The 17,804-nt window shown below is 41.5% G+C and overlaps 1 protein-coding gene across 2 annotated transcripts; it reads right to left on the bottom strand.

The window, feature by feature from the left end:
- Positions 1-2,300: 2,300 nt before the first annotated feature.
- LOC133369257 (C-signal-like) lies at positions 2,301-15,988 on the bottom strand. 2 transcript variants are annotated; one of them, XM_061594339.1, is made up of 6 exons: positions 15,740-15,985; positions 14,022-14,073; positions 10,406-10,593; positions 3,902-4,060; positions 3,084-3,188; positions 2,301-2,493 (listed from the first exon to the last, which is right to left on the bottom strand). In XM_061594339.1, the coding sequence occupies exons 1-6, from the start codon at positions 15,968-15,970 to the stop codon at positions 2,380-2,382; spliced, it is 849 nt and encodes a 282-aa protein (XP_061450323.1). In that variant the 5' UTR covers positions 15,971-15,985; the 3' UTR covers positions 2,301-2,379. The 2 variants fall into 2 exon arrangements, with proteins under 2 accessions (XP_061450323.1, XP_061450324.1); XM_061594340.1 differs by lacking the exon at positions 3,902-4,060 and having other exon boundaries at positions 15,740-15,988.
- Between the last annotated feature and the right edge of the window lie 1,816 nt (positions 15,989-17,804).

The raw sequence follows: 17,804 nt of genomic DNA, 5'->3' as shown, positions 1-17,804 counted from the left end.
CCACTTACCAGCCTAGCAGCCAGATTCTGCACTATTTGCAGCCTCTGGACCATCTTCAAGGGCAGCCCCACATACAGTGCATTACAGTAGTCTAGATGGGAAGTCACCAGAGCATGGAGGACTGAGGTCAGGCTATTCTGGTCCAGGTATGGCTGTAACTGGTGAAAAGCCTCAGCCGGCATAAACACTCCTTATCACAGAAGCCACTTGTGACAAGATGGAATCCAGGACTACTCCCAGACTATGAACCTGTTCCTTCAGGAGGGGTACAGCCCCTCCCAGAACAGGTCATACACCTAATTCCCAGACATGGAAACCACACCCACAACACTTCTGTCTTATCAGGATTCAGCCTCAGTTTGTTGCCCCCCCATCCAGCCCATCACCGCCTCCAGACAGCTGTTCAACACCTTCACAGCCTCTCCTGATTCCGATGGAATGGAGAGAGAAAGAGTTAAAGTTGTGTGTCATCTGTATGCTCCAGATCCCTGGATGACAGCTCCTAGCAGTTTCATATAGATGCTTTCAACTTTCTGGTAGTGACCCTGCAGGTAGGAGTGGAACCATTGCAATACAGTACCTCCAACTCCCACCTGCTTCAGTCGCTCCACAAGGATATCATGGTCAATGGTGTCAAAAGCTGCTGAGAGATCAAGAAGAACCAATAGGGTCGCATTGCCTAGTCCAGAGCGTGGAAAAGTTACTTTTTTGAACTACAACTCCCATCAGCCCAATCCAGTGGCCATGCTGGCTGCGGCTGATGTGAGTTGTAGTTCAAAAAAGTAACTTTTCCAAGCTCTGGACTAGTCCCTCTCCAGATAAAAGTCATCAATTAGAGCCACCAAGGCTGATTCTGTGACAAAACCGAGCTGGAAGCCAAACTGGAATTGATCTAGATAATCCACTTCCTCCAGGCAGCTGGCCGGCCACCACCTGCTTGATCACCTTGCCCAGGAAGGGAATATTGGAGATTGGGCAGTAGTTTTTGAAAACCTCTGGATCCAAGAGGGGTTGCACCACTGCCTCTTTCAAGACAGTGGGAATAACTCCCTCCCGTCGTGAGGCATTGACCCCTTGCTGGGCCCATCTAGTCAGTCCCCTCCTACTAGATCTTACCAACCATGATGCACAGGGATCATGAAGACATATAGTCGGCCTCATGGTCACAGTTAGTAGTTAACTAACTGCACCCTTGTTTGAACAGTCATAGTAAGTGGCTGAGATGTTAACCCCACCAGGGTGGTTAGGAGGAGGGCCTCAATGAAATAATTCCATTTGGCATCCACCACAGCTGTAAGGTGGTAGCAGTACCTGTAAAAACAAGTTTCTCAGACATACACAACGTAACTTTCATACTTTGACGTAGAAAATGGTGAGGTAATGCTTATATACTTATATACTCTTTAGTTGTTTATTTAGTTAGGGCCAGTCCAAGGCATTTTGCTGAACAAGGTGAAGGACAAGAATGGTGCACATTCCACAAACGGATGCCAACTGGACTGGCAGCTGAATCTTACTTTTAACACTGGTCACAGGATAGCGTCCGCTGATATATATGTGTGTGGATATAAATTACTTTCAGTTTGAGAACAGTAGTTGCATTAGCTTGCTGTTCTGACAAAAGTCCTCTGTGTACTTATTAATATTTGAGAGAGAACCCATAAAACCCAGCGGGGCTTACTTCTGAGTAGATCTGCATAGGATCTGGGAATTCTAACCTGAGGTAGCCATGACACAAATTGGAGCAGGGCAGTCTTTATTCTGGATTAGTTAATCCAGAATACTTTGGGTCAACTCACCACCAGCACACAGCCTCCAGCAGATTACAATTGAGGGAGTGCAGTCCTCTACAGCAAATAAAGGTTACCCACCCCTGCCCTAAACCAACAGACCTCAGCTGTGGAGGATGTAACTTCCTAAACAGAGCCACACACTTATTGAGTTATATTGTCAACCAAGAGATAGTGTGGTGGAGTAGTTACACTGTTGGACTGGTGAGACCCTGGTTTAAATCCCTGCTCAACAGGTCATTGGGTGAACTTGGGCCACTAACACGCACTGCCAACCTAACCTACCTCACAGGTAGCAAGGAAAATTGAGGTGGTGGTTGGGCAAAAACATGTATAATACCCTGAGCAATTTGGAGGAGGAAAGGTGGAACAGAAATGTTACAAAAAGAAACCATGCCACTAGGGAATATATTAATTACTCAATTTCTTTCACATTTTCCCTCCCAATTTTTTCACAATATTAGGCAGATTCGCTGGAACTTTGTGAAGGATAAAGGAAAGACAAAAGAGTTTTTCTTGAGACTCAGGTAATTTATTGGAGGCTCTGTAGACCATGTAGTAAGCTCCTTGGCATTGTGAGGCAAATCCCTCACCAGGGTACTCTACGTCCTTCCCAGTCCACAAAGGTACCATTATCCTCCTCAGAAAGCGTGGACAGCACGTTCATGATTCCTCGTGTACTTTCTTCTACAGTCAAGTCCGCCTGCCACAAGGAAGAATCTTGTAAGAAATTAAAGCTGAAATCAACGAAGAATCACACCTGCCAAGCCACAACCTTCAAGTAGCAGAAAGGCTAGATGCTGTTGGATGTCTTGGTCATAAGACTTCACTTTGCACATTAAAAATTGCTTTACACAAAGTCAGCCAAGTGATCATGCATGCTGAAGGATATCAGTTCACTGCTCCAAGGCCTCAGTCAGAGAGGACTATCCCAGTTTTTCTGACTATTTATCTGACTAAAACAGACTGTGGGGTGACTGCCTTGCACTTGTACTTTTTGGTGCTTTTAATACCCCAACTGGGAGTCGTGTTTAACATATACAGCCATGTTATGGGAATTGTCTTATGCATAAAGGAATGCCCATCTGCAATTCAACCTGGCAGGGATTGTAAGGGGGGACTGGGAATCAAGCCTTGAATGGCCTTGATTCCTCAAGAGCTCAATTTTTCCATCCTCATCTTTACAAATCGCCAGAAGACTAACATTTCCATATGCTTTAAAGGGACCTAGCTGATGCCTTTTAGCACTTCCCCCTTCCATTTCCCCCTTGCTAAATTTTTTTGAACACTTACATCCATTCTACGAGTCTTTACCCAGCCAGGATGGATGCAAACACACAGAATTCCATAGTCTGGATATGCCAGTGACTGGCACTTGGTGAGCATGTTTAAAGCAGCCTACAAGGGAAAACAACAACAACCCATGAGCAGATAATGTATTGAACAGAGAATGTGGCAGCCTGGCATGTGAGGAGGGAGAAAGCTTAAGATAAATCATTGCAAGCTGGCCTGAGAAGAGTTGGAGGCAGAGATGTCTGTGAGACAAAGAACATCACTGAATAGTTACTGACACAAGAACTAAGAGGAGCTAGAAGTTGTGGGGATATTGCATTTTCTCAGCTTATCAATATTTTGTACCTAGGAAAATGTAATCTTAACCCCATTGCTGTAGTGGTTTGCCTGACTATGATGGACACCACTCTTGAAAAAGATTTGTGTGACAGTGACACAAGTCTTAATGAATGACGATTCCTCTCCCCGTGCTCCATGGCTGCACCATTTTGCTGACTATTCCTTTAGCTTTAAAATTTTGTTGTAAGTTCTGCAAAAAGAAAACAGCTGCACATATGCTACTGCATTGGTAGAAAACTGGCATGACTAGCATCTTCCCTCAATGTTATCTGATGTTTCTGGAAATGCAACATCCCTGCAATGCAAGTAAAACCACAATGGAAGACATAGGTCCTGTCTTACTATTCACCAGTGAGTAATAAATGCATGCTCATTGCCCAGATGTGCACATGCAACCATCATTAAAGGACATCACACAGCAGTGCAGGGCGAGGCTGCCTGTGCTGCCTATAATTTCACATAGATTTCACTTTAGGTACCTTACTGCAGCGATAGCCAACATCCGGCATCACATTCCACAGGAGCACAACTTCAATGGAACCTCCAGCACTGGATGTATTAATAATGGCTGCCTTGCTGCAGCTCAGCCCTTCCTGGGGGCTTCTTTGAGCTGCCATCTTCAGCAGGGGCAGAAATGCCTAAGAGAGAGTACAGATAGTGGCTGTTGTTTTGTCAATGAAATACAGCTGTGCAATGCCAGTGATGTCAAAGAAAAAAATGTCAGTGCTGGATGCATGAAGATGAATATATATAAGCAATGCTTGTACTTTTCTAAACCTTTAGGACAAAATTGGGATTGCTGCTCTACAAGGTTTCTATAATCTTCTCTACAAAAAGTCTAGCAATACCTACCAGAGAGATGAAGTGTTGTTCTAATACACAAGTGGGCAACATGTAGCCCATGGTCTCATTTTTTTGCAGCCCCAACACCTCCTGAAGATCCCATTCTAGGATCTCATGAGATTTTTTTCTTTCCTGTTTGCTTCCTGGCATTTTAAACACACACACGTCAGATAATGAATTGGTAGGCTTCCGCACTTTGTCTTTTTCTCCCTGTCTGAATAGCACGTTCAGATCAGAAAGGAGTTACTTTCACTTGCTTCCAGAATAGTAGCTGTGTTGGTCTGTTCTACTAGAAAAAAGTCCTTTGATTAAAATGATTTATTCACAGGTGAAGTTTATGAAGTAATGCAGATCCACATAATACCTTTAAAGCACATCCAACTCACATTTAAAGCAAATGACTTCCCCCAAAGAATCCTGGGAAGTGTAGTTTCCCTCTCACAGTTATAGTTTCCACCTCCCTTAAGAAACTACAGTTCCCAGGATTCTGTAGTGGGATTCATGTGCTTCAAATGTATGTTGAATGTACTTTAAATCCACGGTGTGGCTCTGCTCTAGTTTGCTGTGCATTCATTAGTGAAATAAAAAGAACAATTTTAAAATACGTTTTTAAACAGGGCTGTAGCTCAGTGGTAGGGCACACGCTTTGCATGCAAAGGTTCAAAATTCAATTTCTGGAAGAGACTATTGCTTGGAATCCTGAAGAGCCAATGCTAGTCCATGTTGTCAGTACTGACTAGATGGTACCAAATGGCCTGACTCGGTATAAGGCAGATTCCTTTGTTCCTAAAAGAAGAAAGAGACCCAAGGGCCACAGTGATAAAAATTATTCAAAATAATCAAACCAACAATGAATTAAAAACAGATAAAAAACAGAATAGCTTCTACATGTCTGGGTCGGCTTGTCTAAACAAAAATGTTTTAGCAGGTTCCAAAATGAGTACAATGAAGGAGCCTGCGTAATGTAAATAGACAGGGAGTTCCAAAGCACAGGTACTGCCACACTAAAGGATCAATTTCTTACAAGAGCAGAACAAGTACTATGTGGAACCTGTAACATGGAAAGCACAGCTTGAACTTGGCCTGGTAGCAAATCAACAATCAGTGCAGATTTCAGAGCAGAGGTATTATGTGCTGACAGGGTCTCACACATGTCAGCAATCATGCCACAGCATTCTGCACTAACTGCAGTCCCCGGGTCAGGTTGTGCTGCATGGGAATTTCTGGGACCTTGGCTGACTGGCAGCCAGGATTTTTTACTTTTGGTTTTTGATTAAGACCCCTGACTAGTTGTGGGATGCTGAGTTTCTGCCTTACTCACAGGAATCTTGTTGTGGTTGGTATGGTATTGCATTTAGGGAATTATCACTGTCTTTTGTTTTTCTTTTCTATTTGCATTTCATTTACCTCTAACCTCACTCCATTACATCCATAAAAATATCCATAAAAGCAATAATGTTTTCCATGTTCTCAGTTCAACCCCCTTAAACCCACTGATGATGCACCTGGTTGTTTGCACAATGGAACTCATATTATACTGGGAAGTGTGTCTTCAATTGCTATTGTTCTCAAGCTACTGGGAAGGTAGACCAAACCATGAGTGTTTTCTCTCTGTCAATTATTACTCACTGGAATTGGGTTGGCTGTCAAAGTGAGTTTATGGCAGCCCACAGGATAGCCAGGAAAAGGTAGAGAATCTTCTAAACTCTTACTCATTTCTCAAATCTCTCTCTGCAATGAAGTCTGTAAAGAGGTTGGAACAGCCACAGTAAAAGGCAGGCAGGACATTCCAGGCAGGAGTTTGCTTTGATATTAATATCATTGCAGAGGATCCCTAGTCAAGTCTTACCAACAACACAGTCCTAACAATATCTACTCTGAAGTAACTCCTGTTGAGTTCTATGGGGCTTAGTCCCTTAGTAAGTGTGTTTAGAACTGCAGCCTTCAGGGGCATCTATCTTGAGCACTCCCATCTAACATCTCCACAACACTAGGTTCCCTTCTTCCTACAGTGGCTTTCTGGTGACTGGCCTGACCTGAGGGCAGTTAAACCCTTGTTGCTAGAAGCAAGTAGGCTAGATTAAATGTTCCCTAGCCAGGCTTTCTAAGCAGGTGAGAAGGAATGATCCTGTCACTTTGTCTGGACCTAGAAACACCCTCATTTAGCTTTCTGTCTTAATTTCCAATCAGATAATTTTTTTTTGTTTGAGTGGTATGCTCCAAGCAACTCTGGTTTATGTTTAATGACATCGCTAGGTCCCGCGCCTGAAATCTAAAGATTTTGGATGCTTCTGATCTGGCAACCCTACTTCTGAATATACTTGCACAGAATTGGGAATGCTATTCTGAGGTAACCATGGTGAAAACTGAAGCAGAGCAGTCTTTATTCCAGATTTGTGGATCCAGCATACTTTTGTCTTTGTCTCTACTCATCATAAGCTCTGGCTCTGCTCACCACAAGTATGCCCATCCCTTGACAGATTACTCCTGAGGGAATGCAACCTTCAACAGAAATAGATTGCCCACCCTTGTTTTAACAGTTAAGTAAGCATGCGTCTAGAGCAGGGGTTACCAACCTTTTTGAACCAGGGGCCACATTTCAAATTTTGAGAGAGTGCTATGAGCACCAGTCACAAAATGACTGCCATGGAAGCATGGCATAATACAAAATGACTGCCAGCTGGGTGTGGCATAATGCAAAATTAGATGGAGTAAAGTCATGGCTGTTTCCCTCCCCACCACTCTTGTTTATCATGGGAAGTCAGCTATGACCTGCTGGTCCTGATTATGGAGACACAGCTGTTAAAGACATCTGTTTTCCCCAATGTCAAACCGAAACCAAGCGTAGGCTGACATCCTGTATCCACTTACGTGGGAGTAAACCCCATTAAACACATGGAGACTTACTTCTGGATTAGACATGCGTATACCACTGTACTGTAAGTTAACTATACAGTGAATTCTTAATGAGTGCCTAGACATTGTTTCCTGCACGACAGGAGACATGCCTAAGCTTGTTTGCAAAGTTTTCACATTTTGCACTTGCCAAAAGCTTGGTAACCCCTCTTCTAGGCAATACCTGATGTTAGATAAGCCCACCACAGGCAAGTTGCATCCTGGTTGCCAGAAAAAAAGGTAGGGCAACAATGGACTACCAGAAAATAAGATAGAAGCAGAAGTGAACTAAAGGGGAGGGGAAAACAAGCTCTTTAAGATACTAGTGATTCTTATTGTCTGGTGTCCAAACAACTCACTTATCAATCATAGCTCTGACTTTATTCATTGGCTAAAAGCAGTGACAAGCAGGGGCAGCTAAGCTGACTCATTTCACAGAAGTTACTTAGAAGGTTAAGTGCACATTTTGCTTTATGACTTTCTTTCTAAGAGGGCTAGAGACTTTTTTTTAAAAAGAAAGCTCAGTCTACAGCCCCTGCCTGTGGGCACCAGTTAAGGCTTTCGCAGGCACTGAGTTGACAGCCCCTGCTATAGAGATGTTTCAAGAGGGTTTAAAAATGAGTTATCACTAATAGCCAACATCATTCTGTAAATAAACATTCAACAATTATATTTCTATGGAAGGTTTAAGAATATATTTCTCTGGAACAGGGTAAGGCTGATTTGTTGGAAAGGAGAGACGTAAAAGGTTAACATAGCTGGTCCATGCGTGCCAAGGCTTTCTTTCACTAAAAGATGGCACATTGTTCCAGTTTGGGCAAAACTATGGTTTAATGAGAATGAGGAAGCATGTGGGTACCCAGAATGAAAACTACAGCCATTTTGCTCTTTCTCCTTGGTCCTGCTGCTGCCACATTACCCAGAGCTAAGCCATGGTTTTGGCAGCTGACATAGTGCTATGTGCAAATTCAGGCTTGTAGTTTGTCTTGCTCCCAATGTTTGTTCTTGGTAAACCACAAATAGTTTGTTTAGGGGAAACAAATCATGAGCCCAGGTTCACACACAATACTAGGCCAAATTTTAGCTTGGCTCCAGTTAGTGCAGCAGCAGGACTCAGACAGGGCAAATCAGCCAAGATTCAGAAATTATTGAACTAGCAGAGAGAAGTCCACATCTTCAAAGCATGTGCACTTCCCCTCTAGTGGCTAAAACACAGCATGGCTTATAACTGAAAGAAAGACTCTTGGAATAAGTGGGCAAGTGCTGTAACTTGGACCTGATTCAAAGAAGGCTACAGACATCCACAGCCACATCTCTGCACATGTCAAATTAGTCATAGGGTTCAGCCTGCTACAAGCCCAAATTGTCAGCATACCACAGTTATCTATAAGAGAAGATCTTTACTCCACCTCACAGGCAAAGAACATTCTGTTCTTATGCCAGGCTGATACACAGGTATGGGTGAATCTTTCAACCTTCTCATTTTTCCAGTCTTAAGTTCAGTTCTCCACATTTGACTATCAGTTTGCATTTGTTTTTTAATGTCCTCATCAAAATTCATCAGCATTTTCAGGTGAATTTCTCCTAAAATACATACAGTAGCGTAGTGGCAAATTCAGAAGCTCAAGGTCCCTTCCTGATAGTCACAGACACACCTCCTTCCCCCCTCTTCTTTTTTGCTGCTGGGTTGAGAAGGATATCCTTGTTAATGCCTTCTCCCACAACAACAGATGTCCTAGGAGTCAATAAGCATGAAAAGGGAGAGGGTTAGCTACTGAAAAGAATCTACTCAGTGACTCACAAGCTCCCTGTTCGTGCTAAGTGGCTTGTAGGATGCTAGAGACATAGGGACCCTGCTGGGACCCTGCTCCCAAAAAAGTAAAGGGTCTAAGACCCCTCAAGACCCCAGACAACTACACTTCCGTATACACATATTTGCAAAGCAATTTCCCCTAAAGCTGTGGTTCATGGACCACCAATTAGTGGTACATGAGCTTAATTCAGGTGGTCTGCAGTGTGTCCACATTAAATATTCATATTGATTTTTAATTGTATTTTTACTCTATGGAATTCAAATTGAAATACAATATAAGAAATAAAATAAGCAAAAAAAATAGAATTAAAAAATCATACAGCATCTAGCACAGCACATTACAATTGCTGCAACAGGCAGAAAAACGTGGTCTACCAAGACCATCAGCAATTTTCAAGTGGTCAGTGAGGAAAAAAGTTTGGGAACCACTGGCCTAAAGTAATACATTTTTGTGTGCTATTTTCAACAATATCTGCATTTTTGTGTACAGTTTGCCCTAGTGTATGCATTTTTGTAGAAATTACTTGGCTGGAGAACAACATTGCAAAATGTGGATAAATGTGAATTTTGAAGGATTGCTGTGTTTTGGTTCGCATACTGTTTCAGAAAGCCCGAATGAAGTAGGTTTGCTTTTAAATGCAAACTCAGTCAAATTTCTCCCACATTTCTGCTGATACACAAAGCATGTTTGCTTCATAGTTCTGCAGTATGTGCAGGAAGAAAAATCAAGCATAGATTTAAGAAGAAAAAAGCTTAGAAAGTGTTTACAGCAAGACCAATGCACACCCCTAAAATTGTATATTAATCATGGAGACTGAGGAAGAGATCCACACAGAACACTGGCAAGCTGTCAATTCTGCCCACCCCTCAAAGCCATTCCCAGCAGCCTTGCCCAGACTTATGAGCTGTGGGCTGAGCTTGACAGGCATTACCGTTTTTTGTTGATGGTGAAAAGGCTAAACCAACTGCTGTTTTCCTTGCACTGTGCAGCTGACAAGTCTCTTCCAGAAGTGTCTCTGAGATGGTGTAAGTAAACATGCATGGTTCACAACCTTCTTAGGGTTCCTGCTCTTGGGCAGGCCCAGGACCCTCTTCCCCATAGCTGTTACTGCTGCTACTAAATAACCAAGAGTGATTGAGGCTCAATGGCAGCATTACTTTGAGCAAAATCTGATGGAAATTGTGTTACAAATTCACCATCCAAAGAGGGGTCCCTCAGTTCACTAATGTATAGTTTTTAAAAAGTGAGACAACTCTGAACAACAAACTTTGAATGTATCCACCCACTCCATAGGTTTAATATGGCCACACAATTTGGTCCTCACTATGAGAATCTTCACTGGCCAATTCAGACTGAAGGCCAGCACAGCAGCACTCTAAGCAGGTAACAGAGAAAAAGGGATTTCCAACCACATAAGAAGCAAGTGCTTACCTGGCTCACTTGTAGTGGCCCAACAGTATTGATGGCATATTCGGCTGCCATATCCTTCGCATTCTCTGTCTCCAGTGTGCTTTCAAGATGAATGCCAGCATTGTTCATCAGAAGGTTCAGCCCACATTCTCCAACATACTTTTGCACTTGCTCTACAGCTGCTTTGATGCTCTTGAGATCTGTGACATCTGTAGAACAACATTTTTAAGCACTTAAGTACTTGGCAGGGCAGAGAAGCCCAGGGGCCTAATATAGAAAGGTCTTTTTAAAAAGGGAACGGAGAAAGGGGGGGGGGAACCCAGGATGACGTAGGAAGAAAATGCAGGTAAAAAGATTCCAATGATTTATTGGTGGTACGTGAGTAAGCAGTTTGTTCCCTTTTCTGCTCATGGTTTGGTTGTAAATTATGTATAGCAATATGATATGGATTAAGTATTGATTTACTTTATGTTTATTTATTGTAGCCCCTGACGAAGGCCGGGGTTTATGTGGCCGAAACGCATCGGGCACACGCTTTTTTACTTTTTCAAATAAATCATTGGAATCTTTTTACCTGCATTTTCTTCCTCTGGCATCCTGGGTTCCTCCCCCCCTTTCTCCGTTCCCTGCTTTTGTGGATGCCCACCACCCTTGTCACCTTTTTAAAAAGGACCAGGCAAGTAGTTTAATGGAAATCATACAAATTACGCATGTCGAAGAACAGAGGTGCTTCTCAGTGAACCTGTTTGTCACCTCAACATGTCAGCTCTATGTGTTAGTGTGGAAGCTGGCAAGGGAGAACAAATGCATCCCTGAAGCATGGAGCCCACTGAGTGTGTGCATGTTGGCAGAAGGCACAGAGATGCACTGCCTGGGAGTAACAAATATTTTAAAAAATCAGCACTGTCAAAAAATGAGCTCAAAACAAGGCCATTCTAAGTAGGGATGGAACAATCTGTCAGTTTCAGTACTCTCAGTTTCTGATTTTTCCAGGCTTAAATTCAGTTCTCCATATTACTGCAGCAATTTGCATTTTTTTAAAATCCTCATTAAAATTCTTCAGCATTTCAGTGCTAATTTCCCCTAATAAACACATTTTATGCAGTGTTTATGAAAGTACATAGCATTATAAACATTTTCTCCTAATATGATACATTTTTCTATGTTATTTTCAGTAATATATTAATTTTTATGCATACTTTCCCCTAATATATGCATTTATGTAAATATTGGTTGGTTGGACAACTGCATCACAAAATTCAGACAAGTGTGAATTTTGAAGGATGGCTGTGATTCGGTTCTCATATTGTTTTGTAAAGTGTGAATTTGATAGAGTTTGCTTTAAATGTGAACTGAATCAAATTTCTCCACCCATCCCTAGTCCAAAGTAAGTTATTCTTGGACTATGGTACCATATCATGGACTATGGTATCTGTCATAGAAGCCTTACTTTTCTGCCTCAAGACACAAAAAAATAAGGCTTCCATGACCAATACCATAGCCCATGGCTTTTTTTTTTTTTTTTTTTTTTTCAATAATTTTTTATTCAGATTTTCATAAAACATACAAGACAAAATCATAAAACATTCAAAGACAAAAAACAAAATCAAAAATAGTTAAACAAAAAGAAAAAAAGAAAAAAAAACAAAAATAAAAAATAAAGAGTAAAATATTGACTTCCCATTTGTCAAAGATCAAATCAGTTATAAGTCTATAATATATAACAATCCTGTCTCTTAAGTCATATTATAAAATCACTTTCCTCCAGTAGTTATCTTACTTAATCATCAAATCTCATAAACATTACTTTATTCTTTCCACAAAAAGTCAAAGAGAGGTTTCAATTCTTTAAGAAATATATCTATCAATTTTTTTTTCCAGATAAGCATATCGATTAATCCATCTCATTACTAATTATGATAATCTTATTGTCATAACCATAGTCAAAATAAACATTTCAATTAATCCATCACATCAGAATCTGTTAGGTTCAATAATTTCAGTAGCCATTGTTCTATTATCTCTATTAGTTCCATTTTCCATCTTCCATCTTCAGTAGTCTTGTTAAGTCCAGTAATTTCAATATCCAATCTTCCATTATCAGTATTCCATAATAATCTTGCTGTCAAAGCCATAGTCATATAGTAAGAGTCTGATGGGGATTACCTCTATCCCAAATATTTTCTTGCCATCCATTCTGAATAGGTTGCTGAAATACTGCTGTAAAATCATATCTCTGTTCTTTTTTTCAAAATACACTGGGTCATCTCTTAAAAGTTTTTCCATTGTCACATGGCTGCAGTTAATTCCATAGATTTTCTCTATATTGGGCTCCATCACATCATTCCAGTCCAGAAGATTATCCATGCCATTGATAACTTTATCTCTAGAATCTTCATTCATTTCTTCAGAGATAACATTGAGTTCCAAACAATAGATTTTATTTCTAAAGTCCATAGACTCCAAATCTTGTTCCTGTTCCACGTTGGTTCCAATCTCCGGGATCTCCTCTCTCACAGGGACCCCTATTCCAGTCTCCAGGGTCACCTCTCTCACAGGGACCCCTGTTCCAATCTCCGGGGTCTCCTCTCTCACAGGGACCCCTTCCAGGGTCACCTCTCTCACAGGGACCCTTATATCTTTAATCTCCTGCTTCATTTTACTCAATTCAATTTTCATTATCTCAATCTCATCCATTATTTTCTGAAACATAGTTATTTCCAGATTTTCAGCCACTTTCTTAATTGCCATTTTAAAAGAAAAATATAGGAAAACCACTTCTTATTTCAGCAACAATTGGGTTAATACTCCAAACTTGGTGACATCACAGTATAAACAGAGCAGACAGCCTTATCTCTCCAATAGTTAAGTAAACAAAATGCAGTTCCCAGGATCGAAACAATTAATGGCAATCGTCAAGAAACAGATTCGTCAAAATAAAATAGACCAAAAAGAGAGTAGTCTCAAAACAGTATAATATTTTTCAAAATAAAAATCTGGAATAGAAATCCCTCTTCTGTGTATATCTTTAGAATGCAAATCCAGGACAGCTTTTTGCAACAAAAACAGAGATAAGCTATTAATTAGTGCGTAGCAGAGAGAAGTTATGGCTCCCCAGTGAGATGTCAAAAACTGATCAATCTGGCAAATCTCTTTTAAACAGCAACAATTTAAGTCAAGTAAAAGAAAAATATAGAAAGAAGGGTGCTTGCCTGTTAGTGCGTTCTCTCTTAGAAGATAAGGTGAACGTTCGCTTTATCAGATAGAGCTTGCTGTTAAAAATCCGTCCCACCTTCGTCGGCTGGACCTCGTCCCATAAATTAATGAGATCTGGTCGTCCCAACAAAAATAGGCTTTGAGGTTAATCTCTTCGTTTCTCCCTACCCGGGAGAAGTTTAATCAGTCAAAAAAAAAAGAAAAAACTGACTGATATATCTGAATAAGCTTCTTTTGAGGCAGGAGCCCGTCTCAAAAGCAGGCACAGGCTAAGTCACCCTTCCCGGAAGTCCATAGCCCATGGCTTTTGTAGACATTTTTGAAAGTTCCTTTATGGACTCTACAGGTTATATTGGTGATGATGGGAATGCTTCCTCCTACCATAACTGGGGACAATTCTACTTTGGAACTGGATACTTACCTAAATGCAGTAATACTAGATTCTGATGCAGGGATGCCAACTCCTTTACCTCCTGTAAAAAAAATAAAAATCCCCCCACCCCTTGATTAAACTGAAATTAGGCACCAAGAGAGGGCTAGATGCTTTGAGCTGGATGCTAAAAAGGCTTAGTCGAACTTACCAGATACTCAGGTATTTCACACAGAACAGGTGTCTACAAAAAGAACTCCCTCCACTATAATATCTACAGAATGCCCAAGATGCAGCTGGGGAGCTGTGACAACTAGAAAAAGCTGTAAACAAGTTGTCTAATGTCTTTAATTAAGCTTACAGTCTAAATCAAATCCCTAAAACAAAACAAAAACTAAGTGCCCAAGTGCTTGTCAGGGCTGGCCCAAGTCCTTTTGCTGCCTGAGGTAAAGCACAAGATGGTACTGGAACAGCAGTTGAAACTTTCTTCAGCACTGGCAATGGGACAACGTCCACTGCTGCACTTGAGGGCAACAGGCTCGCTTCAGGGATTCAGGGCAGTCAGTGTGGTGGCACACACAGCTCTGTATTCCAACACCTTGCTGCTGTTCCTTGCCCAGCTATATCTGCTGCCTATGGCAGCTGCCTCACTTTACCTTGAGGTGGATTTAGATCAATACTGAACAAGTCTGACTGCCATTCTGCTCTCAACAGGGAGTCACGTAGACAAGAAAGAAAAGTGCTGTTGTAGTGAAAATGTGCCAAGGACACTGATATTGCAGGAATGGAGGGAGGATGGATGGTACAGGGGGGTATAGCATTATTGTAGCAATGTAACTGTTGCCATGCTTGTGACGGAAGAAGAGGTATATAACTGTCTGTAACTAACCACCATTTTTGAGGAAGAGAGTAGAGGCCTGTGCTCTACTCTGGCTAAGCGCTTAGCTAAATAAACAACCTTAAAACAGGCTTTGGCTTCATTATTAAATCTCCTCAAAAAGAACTCAGTCGTAAATTCCACGACAACCTAATAGCAGGACCACCCTGTTATCTCAGTGCAATTGCACTCATTGGCCAGAACACACTTGAAGCCAAGAACAGGTTATCTTCTTAGTGAACAAATGCAAGCAGGTTGATTTCATACCCCAATAAAATGTATTCTCTTTTAGTTTACTATTCAGGGGAAAAGCTTGGAAAGATTTCTTATGGGACCTGGCCCCTGTAGTCTCCTTCTCTGTTAACACTTCAAGTATTAGCAATGGGAGTCACTTCTTCCACGCAAATGGAATTTTCCCACTTTCACATAGCTACAGAATTTTGAAATTCAGCATTACATCACAGAGAGCCCTGTGGCACCTTACAGGTTAACATTTTGGCATGAACTTTTTGAAGCACTTATGAGGCTTCCATATACTGAGTCCAACCATTGGTCTTTCCAACACAATATTGCCTACTCAATTGAGCAGTGGCTTTCTAAAGTCTCAGAGCAGACTTCCATAAGAATGTAAAAAGTGCCCTGCTGGATCAGAACAATGGCCCATTTAGTCCAGGTTCCTGTTCTCACAACCAGATGCCAATGGAAAGCCCACAAGCAAGATATGAGTGCAACAGCCTTCTCCCCAACCTAGTGCCCCCCAGATGTTTTGGATTTCAACTCCCATCAACCCTAGCCAGCACACAAGGATTTACTTTGTCAGATGCATGGCTTGTTTCTGTTTCTTCGACAGAGTAACATGGCTTTCCTTTCATGCTGAATTCCTGATACTCACCTTGTTTTTTGGTCCATCCATGTCTTGGTTAGTAGTAGCAAAGACCCACTGGGGTGGGGTTGGCAGCATCAGAAACTGCTTTACCAGACCTAAGCCAATGCCTTTACTTGATCCTGTTACCAGAACACTCTGAACAGTAAAATCTGTTGCCATCCTTCCTCTTGGAGTTGGAGCTTCTGGATCCCGCTTCCTCCCTGCTTGTAAAATGTGCTTCAGAAAGCATCTCTTCATCAAATGAGATGCTGTTATGGATATTAGTCACCTCCTTTGATCTTTAGATAAACTAATCCTGAATGCTATACAAGACTTGCTGAATAAATAATTGGCTTCCTTAGCTTTTTAAAAGCCAAACAGAAAAAAACCCAATCAGGAACCATGGAAAAACAAGGAAGCGGCAGAGATGGCAGTGTGGTGTAGTGGATAGAGTGAATGAGCACTCCCTGCATTCTACTTTGCAGGGTTGTTATGAAGATTTGAAAAGCAGGGGTGTTGCGGTAAAGAACTACAGGTCCTAATTTCATTAGTGAAGGAGTGGGATAAAAATGGAATAAAATTAATATATCATCCTGCTAGGGAATGTATTAATTCAGCCTTATCAACAAGCATACAAAAGTTATTAGCCTGCAAATTGTTTTACTAGCCTAGAAGGATGGGCAGAGGAAGGATGGGGAGTCCCATCTCTTCTGCAGCAGCCTGCTGCATTTATACAGAGAAGAGAGCCTCCCTCCCCTGGCAGCCCAATGGGTTTCCATGCTGGGTGCACTCACCTGTATACAATCTCTTGTCACCTATGACAAGGGTGGGGAACTTCAGGCCTGAGTATAAAATGTGGCTCTCCATACCCAAGGGTGGATTAAGGTGGTTGGGGACCCTGGTGCAGTTCCCCAAAAGGGTTCCCCTCCACCAGAAAGGAATGCATGATTTAAAAATTTTTTAATTGAATTGTTTATTTATTTTTTTAGATGCAGTTTATTTTATTTATTTATTTATTTATGAGATTTGTTAGACGCCCATCTGGCAGAGGTTAATCTGCCACTCTGGGCGACTTACAACCAAACACAAGTACATTTCATATAAACATAATCAAAATCCTAAAAATTAGAAATTAAAAATTAAAAGCTTAAACATTTAAACCCCCCAAGAACTGCAATCTGCCAGCCTAATCCCCTTCCCACGCCTGGGTAAAGAGCCAGATCTTCAAGGTCCGCCGAAAGCATAGCGGGAGGGGGCCTGAGGAAGGTCAGTTGGCAACAAATTCCAAAGTGTAAGAGCCACGATAGAAAAGGCTCTAGACCTTGTCCTCACCAACCTCGCCTCTTTTACTGGAGATATAAGAAGTGAGCTATTCAAGGACGATCTTGTAAGCCGGCGCCCCAGGTGCGAATGAAGGCAACTCTTTAAATAGAGTGGGCCGGCCTCATGAAGAACCTTATAAATTAAAGCCAGGATCTTAAATTTGGCCCGCGCAACCACAGGTAGCCAGTGCAATTCCTTAAGGACTGGGGTGATATGGTCACGGCGGCAACTACCCTTAATCAGGCAAGCCGCCGCATTCTGCACTAGCTGCAGTTTACGAACCGTAGTCCAGGGAATACCAACATATAAGGCATTACAATAATCCAGCTGGGATAAGACCAGAGCATGTACTACTTTGGGAAGCAAGTGGCTCAGGAGGTTGTATGCAGCAACACATTCACTCTCCAATCTGAATGGTGTACAATTCTAAACAAAATTAATAAAAGGACAATAATAAAACAATGGCAGTTTATACACTAGAAAAGGCCAAAACAAAAAGATATGTTGTGCCTGAAAATTAAAACTGTGGGTATGTGTCTAATATCAGATGAAGTGGCAATGAGTTGTACAGCACAGGAGCCTTTCTTTACAATTTACCTTTTCTCGACTTTGCTCCTGAAAAGTAATTCATTATGTCCTCAAAATCTACACTGTGCAGAAGACTTGTTTCTGCACTCATCAGCACCAAAGCATTCAGTCTTGCATTCAGCATGTTTGCCCTTAGTTCATTTTTTATATGTGCCATTTTGAAAATGATATTTCAGCACTG

The sequence above is a fragment of the Rhineura floridana genome, chromosome 13, assembly GCF_030035675.1.
Source record: "Rhineura floridana isolate rRhiFlo1 chromosome 13, rRhiFlo1.hap2, whole genome shotgun sequence".
NCBI lineage: Eukaryota > Metazoa > Chordata > Lepidosauria > Squamata > Rhineuridae > Rhineura > Rhineura floridana.
This window is presented reverse-complemented; position numbering and strand designations above follow the sequence as displayed.

Coding starts and splice junctions, on each gene's coding strand:
- LOC133369257 (XM_061594339.1), bottom strand. CDS start 15,970: ATGAAGAGATGCTTTCTGAAGCACATTTTACAAGCAGGGAGGAAGCGG. Junction 14,074..15,739: donor TGGATGGACCAAAAAACAAG/GTGAGTATCAGG, acceptor TTTTTTTTACAG/GAGGTAAAGGAGTTGGCATC. Junction 10,594..14,021: donor TCTAGTATTACTGCATTTAG/GTAAGTATCCAG, acceptor GTTGTTCTACAG/ATGTCACAGATCTCAAGAGC.